This window comes from Leguminivora glycinivorella, chromosome 26, assembly GCF_023078275.1.
Source record: "Leguminivora glycinivorella isolate SPB_JAAS2020 chromosome 26, LegGlyc_1.1, whole genome shotgun sequence".
Classification (NCBI taxonomy): domain Eukaryota; kingdom Metazoa; phylum Arthropoda; class Insecta; order Lepidoptera; family Tortricidae; genus Leguminivora; species Leguminivora glycinivorella.
Window position 1 is genome coordinate 3,979,720 of NC_062996.1, and position 20,389 is coordinate 4,000,108.

Below are 20,389 nucleotides of genomic sequence, written 5' to 3' on the forward strand. Positions count from 1 at the left end.
GAAGGAAAGTACCTAAAATATCACAGATAGGATATATTGCTGAAAGAAGACTTTATTTTATTTTTAAAACTTGGTAAAACTGCATTCAAAAAAAATTTTTTTTTTTTTTTTTAATGTATGGACAAATTTTAAGGCTAAGGAGTCTGCCATGTAAAATGTTAAAATTCATGGTCTTCCTTTTATCTCCGACACTATGTTATTTAGAGAAAGATAATCTTTATGATGAAGCCTATCGATCGGTATGACAAAATTACAGGATGTTTTTTTTTTCTCGTGTAGCGGGTTTGATTCCCGGTTTAACCATGTAATTATTTAAAAATCTATGAATGGAGTTTTACTTAGTTTTAAAAATAAAATAAAGTCTTCTTGTAGCAAAATACCCTATCTACGATATTTAAGGTACTTTCCGTTCATGTCCCATAGTCTTGGGACACCCTGTATACCTATGATACATCAATGCTAATATGACAAGTTGGACAGAGACTTCCGCTTGTAACTTTCAGTTTTGAGTTTCAGGGGCCAATTTCTCGAAGCTACAAGTTACAATTTACAAGTGGTTGTCAATGAGAGTTTTGAATGATTCACGGTTATTTTCATTAGACTTATATTGATTAGATTATATTGACTTATATTGATTGGTTGTCAATGTCTAATATATATATGTATAATATGTTTAAGTTGGAAAGAAACTTCCGGTTGTAACTTTCAGTTTTAAGAAATGAGCCTCTGGTAAGAAATGTATTATCGGCGGGCGGTATTTTTCTTACATTTTCCTTCGTAATTACTTTTTTTCATAACAAAAAAATTATAAAAAATAGTTTTGATATGACCAATTTGAGCTCTTTCTAAAGATACCCCACTTCACCTAGTAACTAGACATTTACAGTTTGCCCCCCTTCCATTATGGCCATTTTCTATAATTAATATATTTTTTAAATAATACTATATAATAATAGCTTGTACAGGTTTAAAATGTTTATAACTGTTCCAAATTCCAAATCGATAGCATAAATAGTTCTCGAGATATTTAGAAATGTGACAGACAGACGGACAGAGCGTCGCCATAAGGGTTTCCTTTCGTACCTTTTTGGTACGGAACCCTAAAAACGACAAAAAAAAATACTAAAAACCCTTTGCATTTCCGAAAAATTGTATTAGCATTAAATAAGCTTAAATAATAGGTACCAACGTAAACATATGTTATAAACATTATTCCGAAACCTTGGTTTTCCAATTTTTAACCCCCGACGCAAAAACGACGGGGTGTTATAACTTTGACGTGTCTGTCTGTGGCATCGTAGCTCTCGAATGGATGAACCAATTTTATTTAGTTTTTTTTTTGTCTGAAAGCCGAGTTAGTCGGGAGTGACGTTCTTAGCCATGTTTCATGAATATCGGTCCACTATGTCGCGATCGTGGGATTTATCTAAATTTTAATTTTGTGGTTATGTTAGGTTACTATTTCTGTAAGGCACACTATGTAAAGTAAACATACATACAAACGCAACGAGTCGACAACTATGAAACAAAAACAAACTAAATTGGTTCATCCGTTCGGAAGCTATGATCCCACGCATGCTTTTGAACACGACGACAGCAAAATATAGTGTTTGATCTGAGTAATCGACCAACACTAGGATGTCTGGTCCCATTAAGCAGAGTTGCCTTACTATTTTAAGAACCAACTCATTACTTTTTTGCGATTCTGGCTGCATGAGTATTAACATGAGTTATTAAACTGGCTTCATCAAAGAATAAAGATTCGCATATCTCGCACTCGTACGACTCCTCTCCGGAGTGGATCCTCTTGTGTCTGTCTAACTCCGACTGTGATGCAAACTGGTTCTTACATTCTTCACAAGTGTATGGCTTCACTCCAATATGCCTATCTGAACTATTTCCATCATCTGTATGTTTGTTACTTTTTTCATTATTCGGCTGAGTTGTTTCATGATTTTCTGTAGCCCCTTTTCGTGTTAAATGCATGTCATAGGCTAAACCTTTATATGACATGGCTCCATCGTGGGCTCTTTTTCTATGTGTATCTAAATAAACTTTTCTTGTAAACCCTTCATTACATTCCTCACAACCGTATGGTTTTATTCCTCTCTTTTTTTGTGCTGTATGTGCTTTGACACCACGGTGAGTTATCTCATGACGTTTTAAAGTCGACTTTAGTGCAAACCCCTTGTTACAAACCTTACATACATGTGGCTTCACTCCACTGTGAGTAGTCTCATGACTTTTTAAATTAGATGTAAATGTAAACCGCTTGTTACAAACTTTACATACATATGGCTTCACTCCACTGTGAGTATTCTCATGACGTTTTAAATCCCCTGTTTTTACAAACCCCTTGTTACAAACCGTACATATATATGGCTTCACTCCGTGAGTACCCTCATGATATTTTAAACTGTCTTTTTGAGTAAATCGCTTGTTACAAATATTACATACATATGCCGTCACTCCACTGTGAGTATTCTCATGATATTTTAAACCCCCTTTTTGTGTAAGCCGCTTGTTACATACCTTACATGAATATGGCTTCACTCCTCTGTGAGTATTTTCATGACTTTCTAAATGCCCTGTAGATCTAAACCGCTTGTTACAAACCGTACATACTCGTACATATGGCTTCACTCCACTGTGAGTATTCTCATGACTTTTTAAATGCCATATAGATCTAAACCGCTCGTTGCAAACCGCACATATATATGGCTTTACTCCACTGTGAGTACCCTCATGATATTTTAAACTGTCTTTTCGAATAAATCGTTTGTTACAAATCTTACATACATGTGGCTTCACTCCACTGTGAGTATTCTCATGACGTTTTAAAGCCCCTTTTTCTGTAAACCGCTTGTTACAAACCTTACATACATATGGCTTCACTCCACTGTGAATATTCTCATGATTGTTCAAATTCCCTTTTTGAGTAAACCCCTTGTTACAAACTTTACAAATATATGGCTTTACTCCACCGTGAGTTATCTCATGACGTTTTAAATCCCCTTTTTGTGTAAACCGCTTGTTACAAACCTTACATACATAAGGTTTCACTCCACTGTGAGTATTCTCATGACTTTTTAAATGCCATATAGATCTAAACCGCTCGTTGCAAACCGCACATATATAAGGTCCTAATTTATTAGATGCAGATATTTTTACAGCTGATAGTACTCGGTCTCTGGAGTATATTAAACCGTGAAACATTATAGCTTTTATGATGTTTTTTTGGAGAAAACAAAAAAACAAATTTGCTACGTAAAAACACCCTGTTTATGTAATTATTAAATGAAAACTCATTGATCAGATTCTAGTACCTCTTTTACGTACCACTTAACTGTAACTGGCCACTTCAATGACATGTGCAGTTTTCCCGCCGAACCTTTACGACATTTACAACAAACAATTATGAAACAATTGTTGACATGACAGACAGTGTTATTGTGACATGTAATAATGCACATGATGATTTTTTTTAGACGAAATTATAATTAATTTTTTTGTTAGGAAAATGAAATCAAAAAAGTTACATGAAAAGATTTCTTAATTTATATTTAAAGTTAATTATTTTAATGTAAAGTACCCTCATGATATTTTAAACTATCTTTTCGAATAAATCGTTTGTTACAAATCTTACATACATGTGGCTTCACTCCACTGTGAGTATTCTCATGACGTTTTAAAGCCCCTTTTTCTGTAAACCGCTTGTTACAAACCTTACATACATATGGCTTCACTCCACTGTGAATATTCTCATGATTGTTCAAATTCCCTTTTTGAGTAAACCCCTTGTTACAAACTTTACAAATATATGGCTTTACTCCACCGTGAGTTATCTCATGACGTTTTAAATCCCCTTTTTGTGTAAACCGCTTGTTACAAACCGTACATACATATGGCTTCACTCCACTGTGAGTATTCTCATGACTTTTTAAATGCCATATAGATCTAAACCGCTCGTTGCAAACCGCACATATATATGGCTTCACTCCACTGTGAGTACCCTCATGATATTTTAAACTGTCTTTTCGAATAAATCGTTTGTTACAAATCTTACATACATGTGGCTTCACTCCACTGTGAGTATTCTCATGACGTTTTAAAGCCCCCTGTAAACCGCTTGTTACAAACCTTACATACATATGGCTTCACTCCACTGTGAATATTCTCATGATTGTTCAAATTCCCTTTTTGAGTAAACCCCTTGTTACAAACTTTACAAATATATGGCTTTACTCCACCGTGAGTTATCTCATGACGTTTTAAATCCCCTTTTTGTGTAAACCGCTTGTTACAAACCTTACATACATAAGGTTTCCGTCTGCTGTGATATTTTTCATGTATACGTAAGTTATACTTTCGACTAAATCGCTTCATACATTCCTTACATTCGTATAGTTTAACTGCAGTCTGAGTATTCTCATTTGTTTTGACTTTCTCTTTATGTGTAAACAGTTTTAAGGAGGTTTCACGTTTGTTTCTTCGTTCGCAAAGGTTCTGTATATGTGTGAGTAAGGTGGACTTGTGCGTGAAGTGCGCCTGGCAAGTGTCGCAGGTGTAGGGTTGTGTGCGGGGCTCTCGCTGCACAGTGGCGGGCGGCGGCGCGGGGCACGGCTGGCCCGCGCGCGGGGAGTCGCGGAGGCGCGCGAGCCTCACGCAGCAAGCCATCGCGAGCTGCTGTCTGGCGCGCAAAGACACTGACGGCGCCGGCTCCGCGTCCGCTCCAGCCGCGCCGTCTAACGCAACTGAAACAAAAGCATGACTGGATTTGACTTGACGCTGAGTTTGGTTAGACGGTTGGACGACAGCGGCGGCGGGCCGCGAGGCTGCGCCGTGTCAAGTCCGCATATACAGGAAGTGGCTGGTTAGCAGAGCCAAGCGAAACCCTCCGATGTAGGCCACAAGAAGGGAACGTATGATGGACTGAGGCAAGGTTTAACGAATTTTTCGGCTGGTACGCGGTCTATTAGTAATGCTCATGAAATTGAATAGTTATGTATGGTAGTCTGTAATGTATTAAGGTAAATATTTCAGTGTGTAAGCCTTATACGGGCGCTAAATTACAAACAGACACATTACATATAGAGACAATAGCTTTTATTAAAACCGAAATAAATTACACATATGAAAGAAAAAGTGACCAAGTCCTCTGGTGCCCTGGACAGCTGTGACCTGGGTGGCCGAGCGGATTAAGAGGCATCTCCCGCGATTGGAGGGTACGCTGGTTCGATTTCAGCCTCAGGCACCAGAGGACTTTGTCACTTTTTCTTTCATATGTGTAATTTATTTCGGTTTTAATTTATATACATAGTAGTGTGACTACTTTAAGATAGCACAAGTTGAAATATTTTCAATAGATTATAATTTAACTTGTGTTCATTACAATAGCTTTTACCCGCGGCTTCGCCCGCGTACTAAAAGTATTCTTATACAAACGTATACAAAAATTAAGATTTTCATTTGGATCCGTAGGTTTTTCTGTAGGTACATTTATTTGTCTGCGATTATTTCGATGACACATACATTACTATTGTTTTTTAAAAAATGCATGCAATGATTGTAGAAATGTTACACATTCGACCACAGCGTAGGTAGTAGGTATGAGCTAGTATGAGTAGGGGAAACCTTCATAAACAACCCACATAGCCCGTATTTCGACACTATGGTCGGTGGGTAAAAAGTACCTACTTAATTCGCTTACAATTTTGCCTTATATTTATTGCAAACGTAAAATTATAAAAAGCAAGCAAACAACTATCTTCTTTCAGCACACTGAATGTAATAGTTATTAGGGATGCAGCAGGAGGACACTCGCCGATGCCTACCTACTAATCCCTTCCCACTGAGTCACCTGCTTTTTGCACTATCTAGATACCGATTGCCGACCGATTATTTATTTATTTATACACCGTTTCGTTTTTGTTTTCCGTTAAATTCGACACGTAGCTAGGTTCATTATCAGGGACCACCCTTTAAGTTAAATTCGCAAAAAAAATCATCATTTTCATACATAAATCATAATAAATGAATTTATTAGTGTGTGAGACCCTTAAGAAGAACATTCAAGTTAGTGTCAAGTGATTGACGGCATATGTCAAAACAAATTACATTAGGAATTGGTACAGATTGTCACACACGTGTTCAGTAATTATCTTTATTTTTGAATAAATCGATAACCGTAAGAGTTAAGACGCTAGTTTCTTAGAGAAATTAAAATTGTATTTGATCCAAAGAACTTTCCCTTAAAGTTAACAGAATTCAATAAAAACAGGGTGTATAAACTTTATTGCACAAATAAAACAAAACTGTACAAATGGCGAACTTAACGCCTAATGGCATTCTCTACCAGTCAACCATCGGGCTAAACAGAGACATATAAAAATCCCTATCCGTCTCGTCCCGTCCCGTCCCGTCCCTCTCCTGAATCAGAAGTAAACATAAAAACGAAACCCATAAGGCTACTTTAGATATTTAAACCCCATTGCACCACAACAGGGGAAAAGGTACTTCACTTCCGTATCGTTAGATTTTAAAAGCGTTGTATTTACCCTGATCAGCGACCCGATAAACTATAAAGACGATACCTACATAGATTTTTTGAGATTATCATCCCCTTTTCACCCTTTTAGGGGGTACCTTTTCAAGAAACCTGAAACACGTATTTAGTCATGTCTTTAGGAATACTCCTGTGAAGTTTCGAATAAAACAGTCAAACTAATCTTGTTTCCCCATACAAACTTATAACCCCCATTTGACCCCCTTAGGAGGTGAATTTTGAAAAATTATTTCTTAGGGCTCCTCTACACTATATAAATAACCTACGTGCCAAATTTGAAATCTCTCGGACCAGCGGTTTCGGCTGTGCGTTGATATGTCAGTCAGTCAGTTTCTTCTTTTATATATTTAGATAGTAGATATAATTTATTAGTGTTACCATTAATCATGAGGTGTTTTTCAGTTAGTTTTCACAGCATAATTATTTTTTGGAAAATGTATCAACAGCAATGTAATGTAAATATGTTTGCGATAACAATTAATGACATAACATAAGCGATATGAGCTTTTAAAAGAACCTAACAGTCAACGAGCGTTAACGCGTGTGTCTCCGTTACATAACAAGGCAAGCTGCATTATTCTATTAGAATTACACACTGTCTATGGGTCTAGCTTGATTTATATATAAATAAATAATAAATATTGGAGACACTTTACACAGATCAACTTTATAGCCCCAAACTAAGCAAAGCATGTACTATGGGTGCTAAGCGACGATATACATACTTAAATAGATAATTAAGTACCTACGTATATATACATAGAAAACATCCATGACTCAGGAACAAATATCTGTGCTCAAAACACAAATAAATGTCCTTACTGGGATTCGAACTTGGGTCACTACCGACTGAGCCAGACCGGTCATCAAATATAAATAAAGCTATGGGTGGTCCTGTCTGAAATAATGATCTGATAGACATAGTTTCATCTTATTTTTTTCAAGTCTTATTTGGCTGTACTATGTAGCAATGGCAATAGACTTCACTCAAGATGAAGAGACAGGGTTCCGATACTGGCTGTGGCAGGAGTAATGACTAACCCAAGCTCTTTCATGTGGCACATGGATAAAACTAAGTTGGCTCCATTCTGATATTTCTTTTAGCGGTCTCAAGTTTTATCACTTACCCGACACCGGCTCGTCACCGGCCACATCTCCATACTCCGTTTCTGACTCCAGTATTAATTCTTCTTCTAGAACAAACAAACACAATACACTCAATGTACTTGATAACCGCAAAACTCATTGACACATTTATTTATATACTTTTAATCATGTGAAAGATAATAGATTTTTAGAAAATTCCCACCTCATGCAGGACCTGAACTTGTGGCCTTGCGAGTGCAATTTGTGCCACCAGAGCAATTTTATTTAAAATTATCAAAAAATATTCTATGATCAATATGTAGGTCACTACAAAAAGTCAAGAATAGCTGACAAAAAATGTCCTTGGAACGACTTGTAGACAGGACCTCAAGCTTTGCATGCATTGTCGCCTCCAACTAGGCTAAAACACCTTCTTAATTTTGCTAATTAAACTCATTAACTCTTTTGTTGTTATGTAACAGAATACAATTTAACAGGTATAAATATGACTAGCTAACTTTTAACATGCGCCTCTTGTTGCAGCCCCGCCTGCAGCTCCGCCTGAGTATGCAGCACTTGCAGCTTGAAGTCACTTGCATCTTGCAGGCGGCCCACGCACACCGAGCAGATCCCATAAGAGTCTTCACTGCTCAGTGCCACCTGCAACCATTAGGTTTAACTGACATATGTAAAGTTACTAGCAAACGTAATTGTTTCCATCCAACAAACTAACTCTACAATTGATTCTAATTTAGAAGTTAAACCAACAGTATAATAAACAGGGTTCGACGATATTTATATCAATGGATGTATATCAATAATCAAGATATATTTATTTATTTATTTAAACTTTATTGCACAAAAGACAAACTTAATGTACAAAAGGCGAACTTAATGCCATGTGGCATTCTCTACCAGTCAACCTTAAGGCAAAGCAGAGAAGATTGTAGGCGGTGCATTGAAAACAAAAGAACAGAAAAAGAAAATCAGAAATTTAAAACATACTTACATCAAATAATACATAAATACATATAATACATAAATATAATTTAATGATATATAAATATACTCATATATACATAATTAATATATACATTTAAAACTTGTTAGATAGATACTTAATTCTACTTTGAACTACCAACTTGTACTATTTTATATTATGTGGAACTACCAGCAAAGAAATTACGCACAGATCTTTTGAATGTAGTCTTATTGGGTGCTTTCCTGATGCTAGGGGAAGACCATTCCAGAGGCGGGCCACCTGAACAGCAAAGCAATTGGACATGAAGCCCGTACGATGAAGAGGGATTGAGAGAGAGAGATTGCCAGTTGAACGAAGATTACGATCACGAGAGGCACCAAAAAAGTGAAACAAGGACTTTAGATATTCAGGGGAGTGAGGGTCATTGAGAATGGAATAGAGTGTGCAGAGCATGCGAATATTCCGCCGTTGCCGAATAGGGAGCCAGCCGAGCTGTGTGCGAAATGAGGACACGTGGTCGTATTTCCGGAGGCAGAAGATAAAGCGAATACAATTATTAAGGAGCCGGTCCAACTTATTAAGAAGTTCTACGTTTAAGTCCGGGTAACACACATCACCATAATCGATAATGGGTAAAATCAAGGTGTTGACTAACAATATCTTGGTTTTTACTGGCAAGAAGTGTCTAAGCCGGTTGAGTGCATGAAGGGTGCCAGTAACCTTCCGACTGATCTCCGCAACGTGCGGTCTCCAACTCAGTGTGCAGTCCAAGTACACTCCCAGGTCCTTGACGCTCGGGCTAAAAGAAATAGGAGCGCCATTGAAGTGCACCGGCCTAACCGAATCTAGGTCCAGCTTGGCAAGTTGTCGCGAACTACCCAGGACAATAGCCTGACACTTTGCGGGATTCACAAATAAGCCAAACTTCTCCGACCATCGTTGAACATGCAGGAGATCCCCATTTAATTTATCAATGGCATTTGTTATGTCTGTTACATGGCATTTCTCGTAAAGTTGCAGATCATCCGCGTACAGATGGTATGCACAGCCTAACTCAGGGGTGATAAAGTTTATAAATGTAGAGAAGAGGAGAGGAGAGAGAATACCACCCTGAGGAACGCCGGTGACTAGGTCGCACCAGTCCGACAAGGACCGGTCAGCTCGGACGGCTTGCTTGCGTCCCCCAAGGTAGGCAGAAAACCATCTTAGAGCTTGGGGCGAAACATTTATATGGTTAAGAAGAGCAAGAAGAATGTCATGATCAACAGTATTAAATGCGTTAGAGAAATCAACTAAAATAAGGACTGTGACCATTTGATCCTCCATGCCCTGTCTTATGTCTTCAGTTACCTTAATTAAAGCAGTACATGTACTATGGCTAGGTCGAAAACCAGACTGAAGCGGACTTAGCAATTTGTGTGTATGTATAAAGTTTGAGAGTTGTTTGTGGGCGACAGCTTCAGCGATCTTTGATAGAAAAGGAAGTATTGAAATTGGTCGAAAATTACTAAGCAAAGTGGGGTTTTTAGTTTTAGGAAGTGGGATCACAAGTGCCTTTCGCCAAAGCTCAGGAAATTGGCCATTCACCAGAGAGAAATTAATGATGTGAGTAACCACAGGCAGTACACAATCAAGAATTGAGACTATCATGTAACGACTCACATCATCGCATCCAACGGCCTTAGATTTGATGGCCCGAATAATATGTTTTACTTCTGTTTGAGAGGTAGGGTTAAAACAAAAAAATGCGGACAAAGAAGAGGGTAGGGACGAAATAATCGAGAGAGTGATTGTCTTGACACCGTCGTTAACTGAACGAGCAGAGGAAAAGTGTTTATTCAGTTGATCCAGTGAGAAAGGAGTGCCATCATAGCTACTGTGTTGTTTCCCTATGCCTAGTGATTTCAGAAACTTCCATACATCGGCCATAGAGGAAGAGGACACATTTTGGTGAATGAAGCGACGCTTCGCCGCACGCACCAACTGGTTGCACCGATTGCGAGCTTGTTTAAACAACATCCAGTTTTCCTCAGTCCGGTCATGCTTATATATTCTGAAGGCACGGTCCCTTCTCCTCATAGCCATACGTACGCCATCGGTAATCCACGGTGCCGGGGGACGCCTGACACGAACATCACGTAATGGTGCATGTTTGTCGAAAAGTTCTAGTACGACAGCATTGAAGAGTGATACCTTGTCATCAATAGAGGGAGCAGAATATACACGTGTCCAGTCAATAGCCGCTGCATCCCTAGATAGAGTATTAGTATCTATTTTGGTAAAGCAGCGCATGCTTATAAGTGCAGGCATGTACTTGGGGGGCTTGATTTTGTAACACACGTATATCAAGTCGTGGTGAGAGAAACCGGGGGCAAGATGTTGGCCGTGCTTCACAACAAGATCAGGAGAAGACACCATAATAACGTCTAACCACGTGTCAGTAGTGGAAGTGTGATGAGTTGGAGCCAGAGGAAGCAGAGAAGTTGACAGATTGAATCAACGCCTTCAATTTTCGGCTGTGGGTCGTATCCTTGCAAAGGTCGGTATTAAGGTCACCCATTATCAAGTGATGCGTGTAATCTGTGCTCAAGGACTCAAGGACTTGTTCCAAGCTCGAAAAATAGTCGATCGTTGGAGGACAGTAGATTACGCCGAGAACGGCTTTGACCCCCTTAACATTTACCTCAAGAAACATCCATTCTCCAGACCCAGAATAGAGAGATTGTGAGGAGTATAAGATTTTATATGGAATAGAGCTCTTGAGGTAAATAGCCACACCACCGCCCCCCTTTCCTGTACGGTCATTCCTAATTAAAACATATCCCGGCAGAGCGTAAGATATTGAGTCCAGAGATGGTTTTAACCAACTTTCTGACACCAGAACCGCATGAACAAGGTCAGTCTGGAACGTATCAATAAGGTCCGTGTAATGTGACGGTATGCTTTGGGCATTGATGTGGCACACGTTAAAATGACGAGTATCGAATTCATGAGTTAAAATATGATTTAATGTGCGTGAAGTATTAAAAGAATTTAGGGATAAAAACGTCGAACTGTTATTGCTGGCAGAGTAAAAAGTATCATCTTGAGACATTCAGTGAATAAATACAGATAAATAAATAAAATAAAATTAATAAAAGTAATGGAAATACCTACAATAAATAACAAACATTAACAGCACAAGACAATCTTACAATCCTGCTAATCCTGCCGGTTTACCTGTGTGAGATTACATAAATAAATAAATAAAATTCATTTATTTCAAGCCAATTATTGCTCATACAGGTTGATTCCAATACAATCTTATATTATAAATAAATTAAAACTTATAATTAAATTACATTAAATTAAATTTACTAATTAACATTATATTAAATTAAAATGAAAACAATTTACATTTATATTTACATAAAAATAATATTAACCGACCCCAGTCCGTACATGCCTGTTACAACAGTGGACTATGTACGGGCAGTCAAGACGGTCAGCAATCATTGCCAAGACAGTGTTAGAGCTGGCCCTCACGCGCTGCACCATCGCAGCGGCGCGCAATCGCATGGTGGTGTGGAAACAGGCCGTGCGGGCCTCCGCAAACATTCCCGAGGCGCTACAGTATCGGGGTAACCCCAACACCGCCCTGAACGCGTTATTATACTGGACGCGGAGAGCATTGTACGCCTTCTGCGTGTAGTCCGCCCACAGGCCGCACGTGTACAGCGAGGTGCAGTACGCTTTAAAAAGCGTTACCTTCACCTCACTACTACAACGAGCAAACCTGCGAGCCAACATGTTCGCCCTGACGCACAACGCTCTCCGCTCCCGTTCCATATCAACATCGTCCTTGAGGTCCGCAGTGACAATGTGCCCTAAGTACTTAAAACTCTGAACTCTGTCTAAAAGGGTTCCGTTAAGCCTAACGGCAGGTACATTTGAAACATCGCTATTGCGGGCCTCAAAGACCATGTATTTACTTTTTGCCACATTGTACCTCAAGCCGTGACTGACTGCGTACGCTTCACATATTTTTAACAACCGCCTGAGACCACAGACTGATGCGCTCAACAGCACCATGTCATCTGCGTAGCTCAAATTATTAACGCAGACCCCGTCTACCTGACATCCTGCATGTTGACTGCTGAGCGCCTCAATTAAGTCGTTCATATACAGGTTGAACAGTGCGGGAGAAGTTAGACCGCCCTGTCTCACCCCGCATTCCAACCCATACTCGTCAGACACTGCTCCTGCCCACCTGACAGCATTTACCTGATGTCCATACCAGTACTTAAGGATATTAATTAGTTCTAGCGGCAAGTTAATCGACTCCAACTTTTTCCATAGCACTTCGTAGGACACCAGGTCAAAAGCCCTGGAGAGGTCAAGGAAGCACGCAAATACCGGGGTCTCTCGGTCAGTATAATACTTGACAGTATGTTTAAGACTCAGTATGGCACTTTCTGTAGACAATTGAGGTCGAAATCCAAACTGGTTATCATGTAGCTTTAAGTATTTGCCTAACTCTGTATTAAGCATAGCGTCAAAAACTTTTGCAATGACTGTCGCAAGAGAAATGGGCCGATAGTTACTCTTATCTGACAAATTACCAGTTTTATTTTTCACTATCGGCACCACTATTGTTTTCAGCATGCTTGGTGGCAGATATGAATGACTCATACACAAATTATAGAACATTGCTAGGACTCGTGATATGTGTGGACCAGCATGCTGAAGATGCTCAATGCTCAGACCATCATGACCAGGAGATTTACCTCTTGAGATCGATTTAATAGCATTAGCCACATTTTTGGCTGTAAATCTTATCCCTACTGCGTCATTGATGGTCGGAGCACCGGGTTTAATACAGGACAGTCCCAACGGTGATTGTACATGAAAGTGATCCTTGAAAACTTCTGCTATGCCTTTCGAGTCACTCACCCCGTCAACACTCATCGGGAGGCCAGGCCGCACGTTCATCTTTTTAGTGTTTTTCCAAAAACCACGAAAATTTCCTTTAGAGTGCTGTTCCGCTAAGGCGTTCATTTTAAGTTGATCTTCGTGGTTTTGACACCATTTCAGTCTTGATTTAAACACCTTACGACTGTCACACATCTCCTTATATACTGTGCCAGATCTAGGCCTTCCGCAAGAAACCCATTCTATGAAACTCAACCTAGCCACCCGATGAGCATCGGCCACGTGTTTATTCCATCCCACCACACGTGGACCTTTACCCCCTACCTCTGCTACCCCTCCCACAGACCGCTGCCTCACATAATGCTGTCACAATATTGTTATACATTTTGTCTAAGGCACGTGTATGAGCGATGTCGTTACAATAACAATCTGCACATTTAGTAAATTCCCTATCAAAGTCTATACATCTTAGTCTAATATGTACCTCTTTACAATATAATGCTATCTGCTTCTCATTTCTTTCACCCCACACAACCTTTTTATCCGTCACGGTTACATTTGATTGTTTAGGTGACACAATTCGCAAATCACACTCAACAATTAAAGGAAAATGATCTGACCAGAAACAGTCGTATTTAACATATACATTACGCACAGAATTCACCGCCGCCTGGGTCAGTATACAGTGGTCGAGCCAGCTAGGCGTTCCGTGCGCTTCACTAATAAAAGTGTAGGTACTTGACGTTAAACCTAGAGTATCAATGTCAATACAAGACCAATTTTGTTCACCGCAAAAATGCATTAGTTCTGTATAAAAGAGCTCCCCCGGGGTCGCATTAAAATCTCCTAAAATATACACAGAATCTACGTTGTATTCGTCTATAATAGCACTTACCGTACCCAGACAGTCGGTGAATTCCGGCAGATTAATAGTTGAATTCGTAGGCATATACACACTCATAATAACTATGGGACTATCTTTCACTGACACCTTAATCGCACATACTCTTTTACTATGACAGTTTATCACTGATACGTTGGTAAACACACTATTTCTCCATAGCAAAGCCACACCGCCATACGGCCTGCCTCTTAGGATTCCCGATGACGTGTCCATTGCCGATGTTCCTGTGTATCCAAATAAGCAATCTATGGTGCTTAGATAAGGAATCTCCTCCTCTGTCAACCATATTTCCTGTAGCGCAATCACATCACATGTACGGCACAATTCCCTTACTCCATTTATAGAACGTTTTACCGACTTGCAATTAAAACTTGCAAACTTACAACAACTATAGGTACTGTTCTTGTCACTGTTATTTGTTATTATTTTTATTCATGCTGGTCACGTCAGAGTTAGTTCTGTTCGCATATTTATACTTATCATTAACAAAACGTCTAAAGATAATATTTTCAGGCCATATTTTCTCATCTAGGTACATATGGAGTTTATTTTCAGATACGAACACTTTAAAAGCCTTATAGTCGCGTCTGTTTTTTGCGTGTATTTCTCGTAAGAACACAGAATCGTTGGTGTGCCTACATATGTACTGTATTACGTCCTCTTGCGTCGTGTCTTTATGTACATTCGTTATAAGAAGCGGAACTTTTCTGTCTGCGGCTTTAAAATAGACATAGATCATAACTTAAAGATAACGGAATAGTCCATTGCAAGAAAATTACTCAGTAGAAAATGGTGATTAAAAATGGATCTCAAACAGCAAACATTGAGCATAGACTAAAATATGAAGTGACATTGACATTAATGACAACTGTGACAGCTGACAGTTGGAAGCAAGATAAAAACGTAGATTTATTTTATTAGACGGACTTCCGGTACGGGCGCCATCTTAGCGGTATCGTGTCGTGAATAATTTCTCCTTCTTTTGCTCATTAATTTTGTTTAAAGTGTAATATCGATAGCTTATTATGCAGTAAACTAATGTTATAGTGAGAAGCTGATGAAGAATTAATCTCGAAACGCGTTTAGCCCCTTTTTTGTCGTCAACGGCCGATAGTCCACGTGCCCTTGTAAAATCTAGCTATCAATTTACAAGTGCCAACTACCGAACACTGTCGTACTTACCGTACCAAAATCTAAAACAATTAGCTTATACCACCTTGACACTGGCAAAATAGTCCCACCAATGGGACTGAGGCCATGTAATTTTAAAAATCTAATCTAATTTTATTAGACAAAACTGAACTAATATATATATAGGATATATATATATAGGATATATATCCAGCTGGGTTTGACGATATATATCAATGGATATAAATATCTGAAGTATATCACGTTTTTATAAATATTGCAATACAAAAGTGGTTTTAAAAAAATATAACATTGTTAAAAATACAGTTTTTTTTGTGTTTGTTACTGTGTTCTACTAGATGTTTGTTATTAGTAGATTTCTCCTTGTCTAAAGTAGTATTCATAAATAATTCAACAAAATAATAATATGCCCTCCATACAAATTGGATATATATCAAAGTTGATATATATCCGATATTTATTATATTTATCAGATATTTTCGAACCCTGATAATAAAATTGAACATCTTCTTAGTGTATCATGTAATTCATTCATTAGTCATAGAGATTGTTTTGCTATCTCAATTATATCTTGTCATATGTTTTTGGTTTACTTTACACTTTTTCAGCAACCATCACTAATTAGCATTTCTGATGGTAGAGTATCATTATTTAAAATAAAAAATAAACAATTATTAGAAGAAATAACATACGATTTTACTATATCCATGGTCCCACACTAGGCGAGGCCTGTGTTGTGGTGACCGTTCTACAGAAATTTCTACATAATATATTTAGGGGCATCCTATCCTTTAGACAATTATTACATTACAATAGAAAAAGCCTGTGTGGTGACGGGTTAAGAATTTCACCACCCCCTTTTTTCCCGTGGGTGTCGTAGAAGGCGACTATGGGATATGGGTTAAATTGTGGTGTAGGCGAGAGGCTGGCAACCTGTCACTGCAATGCCACAGTTTTGTTTTCTTTTAACCCCTTATTTGCCAAGAGTAGCCCTGAAGCTTTAGTAGTTTCATGTGCTCTGCCTAGCCCTTTATGGGATACAGGCGTGATTGTATGTATGTATGTATGTACAATAGAAAAAGAAGCAAAAATGTGAAAATAAAATAAACATGCAAAGTTCATACTAAACTAAAGATTTAATACAAAATAGTATTATTTTCTATTTACAGTATTAAGTATTTTTATTTTAAATCTGACGTACGATACACACACACACTCTCGCTGTGTGAGCGTATGTGTAGGTATCTGTTGTATGGGTGTGTGTTTGTGTGTCAGTGATTGTATTTGTAATTGTACGAGCTACCTTAGGGGATTTGGATCAACATATTCACCATTATACTCTCTTCAGCTCTGTAACAAGAAATTCTGCGCAATTCGCTATTGTTTTATAGGTAACATTGAGGCGCCAAATCGTATATGTGATTTCATACAAAATATAATTTCATTTAAAATAGGCTTGTGTCGTTCACAAACTATGAACTGTTAGGAATAAAATCCCATCAATGACCTGAGAATCGGTCTTTGCTCATTTAGTTCAGTATAGGATCGGCGAGCGCGAGCGGTTTGGATCGAGAACGAGTGTGTGACTGCACCGACCGAGAATAGAGCTACTTAGCAGACCAACAAAAAAACGTCAATTTTCATATTAAACTTGGGTTACTTACAACCTTTCGGCCCGGAATTTTACTGTCTGTGGACTATTCGTATCATTTTGACACTATTCGGTCCCATTCGTTCTGATCTTTCCGACCGCAGTGGTTGCTGGTCTGGCTGAACTAAATGAGCAAAAGACCTAAAAGAGCGAACTAGTTCGTGGAAGAGATTGAACGAGATCGGAGCGTTCCGATCAAAGAACGAAACGGCACAAGCCTAATTTAAAAACTCTAACTTTACACAATCTCAATACAAAGTAGATTGTGTAAAGTTAAGAAAATAAAGTGTATATTTGTACGTGTTATTCAACAAAACTACACCCAAATCACTTCAACAAACTTACGTGAATGCCGAAGCATTCTCGGAGCATGTGGGCGTAGACCTCGGTCGCGCCGAGCCGGGTGTACGGCGCCTGCAGCTCCTTGTCCGCGGCGCGCAGCTGGCAGCAGCCACACGGGGTCAGCGGCCCCATCACCAACAAATATACGTTCAAAACAATAGAATCAACACGCCGATCCCATGTAATTGCAACCCACACCACTCGCGTTACTAATTTTTTTTTTTTTTTTTTAATTTATTTAGAGCATTGGCAACACGGCCATCAGCTCAAACAGAGACATAACAAAGATACAAAAAATACATAAACAACAACAAACAAATTAGTAATTTACAACAGGCCGAAGGTATGCTTGGTAAACTCATAAACTACTCTATACAAATCATAATGCTTTAGAAGTTCCTGTACGGAAGTAGGAAACTTCTTGTCCTTTAATATATCTTTACAATTACAAACAAAGAGTAATCTCTGCAAATTGAAATAAGGACAAACAAAAAACAAATGATCCAAATTGCAATCCTCAGCAGCACAAAAGCCACAAATGGCGTCATTAGACATTCTTAATCTAAAAAGATGAGCTGGAAAATGGCAATGGCCGAGACGCAGTCTACATAAGCTTTTAATGAACTCTCTGCCTGAGTATATCTTTCCTTTTTCAAACCAGGCCGAAGTGGATGGAATAGACTGAATCTCAGCCAGCCATTTCCCTTTAATGTTTCTGGAAGCAATCAAAGAAACATTCCAACGCTTTAACATCATATCTTTAAGGGGTTTAAACAAATCAGTACGTGGAACTTTAAAATTACAAATTTGGGGATTTACTGCCTGTCTAGCTAGAGTGTCAACAATTTCATTGCCGAGTACGCCTGAATGACCGGGTACCCAGCAGAACTCTATATTAATATTACATTTAATGAGGTCATCAAATAATTTACGTAACTCATAAATTAAATAATTGGCATTTGCTTTAATTTCTTTTCTAGTAATAGCTTGAAGAGCACTCATAGAATCAGATAAAATCAAAAAATTGTAAGATTCAAAATGATTACATTTTATATACTTCAAAGCATAAATCATACCTAAAATTTCAGCTGAATAAATTGAAAAAAGATTATTGCAAGAGAACACTTTGCCTATTTTAGCAGAGGAATCATAAAAAGCAAAGCTAGTGCGACTACTAGTTTTAGAACCGTCCGTATATATCTTAATGTAGTTTGACTTTTCATTTAAAAACTCAAAGAATTCAAACTTACATCTAAAATGAATTATAGTAACCGGAATATCTTTCATCAAACATTGATAGCTGTAAGTATAACAGGGTAATAGATTGTGCCAATAAACAGTATCTTGAAACTCAAAATTTAAATATGTAATCGATTCAGCAACGGTATTACTAAAAGGCATAGATGTTAAGTTATAGTTAGGAACAGTAAAATCTTCCAAATACCGACTCACAAGAACGTTATCAGAGCTCACTAAGGAAAGGCAGAATTTGTCAGTAAGATAAGTTCTCCTTATAAATAGCGGTGAAACACCGGATTCAACTTCTAAAGAATTTATAGGGGAAGAAATCATGGCACCGGTTATAACACGTAAGGCTTTATTTTGAATGATATCAAGCTTTTTAAGCAAGTTATTTGACGCGCTAGCATAGAAGATGCACCCATAATCGAATTGACTACGAACTAAGGAAATATATAAAGTTTTTAATATCTTAGGGTCAGAGCCCCAAGTAACGCCAACCAGTGACTTCAAGACGTTTAAGCGAAGCTCAGCTTTTTACAAATATACTCAATATGTTGAGTCCAAGATAACTCAGAATCTAAAATTAAACCTAAGTATCGTTCGGAAGTACTAAATGGTAACAGTATATTGTTATAATAAACTTTGGGTTGAAATAAGCAAGTAGGACTAAATATCATAACCGAACTTTTTTGGACATTAACTTCTAGTTTGAGTTCATTATGAAGTAAGTTATGCACAACTAATAAACACTGATTCATTATAGTCTCACCGGCTGCATATATCATCACAATCTAAATATAAAACTAAGTCGTCGGCGTAAAATGAATACTTGATATACTTTGGAATATGTTTCATAAAATCAACGAGACTTAAAATAAATACTAAAGGAGAAATAACAGATCCTTGTGGGGTTCCTTTGAAAGTAGATTTTGGGCCATAGAAATTATTTTTTATTTTAAGTGAGACACTGCGATCATTTAGAAAATTGAAAATCCAATATAAAACAGGTCCAGGAATACCAAGATTGTGTAGGCTTTTGATCAAATATTCATGATTAATATTATCAAAGGCCCCTTTTATGTCCAGAAAAACAGTTAATGTTAATTTATTATTCCTCATGTTGTTTCTGATATCACCTAATAAGCAACCTAAATTATACATAGTATTTTTGCCTTTGCGAAAACCGTATTGTAAATCTGGAATTAAAGAATTATGTTCAATAAACCACTCAATCCGATTCTTTAACATAGTTTCAAATAACTTAGCAAAACATGAAGTAAGAGAAATGGGACGATAAGCATCTAAACTATTCGAATCCTTGTTCGGTTTTAAAATGGGAACTACATTTTGAACTTTCCAGATACACGGGATTTCCTTATGTGACCAAAGTTGATTGTAAATACAGAGTAAAATTTTTTTTACGTTAACAGGTAATGTTTTAATAACCGAATACGGAACGAAATCCGGGCCAGGTGTTGTGTTTTTTTTGTTTTCCAAGGAAGCTTCAAATTCATCATATTCAAAGGAGTTGAGAATCCATTGAGATGATTCGGA

General features: G+C 38.0%; 1 protein-coding gene across 1 annotated transcript; it reads right to left on the reverse strand.

The window, feature by feature from the left end:
* Positions 1 to 1,375: 1,375 nt before the first annotated feature.
* LOC125240102 (gastrula zinc finger protein XlCGF58.1-like) lies at positions 1,376 to 17,793 on the reverse strand. The gene is made up of 5 exons (XM_048147948.1): positions 17,597 to 17,793; positions 8,170 to 8,311; positions 7,693 to 7,758; positions 4,106 to 4,754; positions 1,376 to 3,157 (listed from the first exon to the last, which is right to left on the reverse strand). Exons 1-5 carry the CDS (start codon positions 17,723 to 17,725, stop codon positions 1,690 to 1,692), a joined length of 2,454 nt encoding a protein of 817 aa, XP_048003905.1. The 5' UTR covers positions 17,726 to 17,793; the 3' UTR covers positions 1,376 to 1,689.
* Positions 17,794 to 20,389: the final 2,596 nt, after the last annotated feature.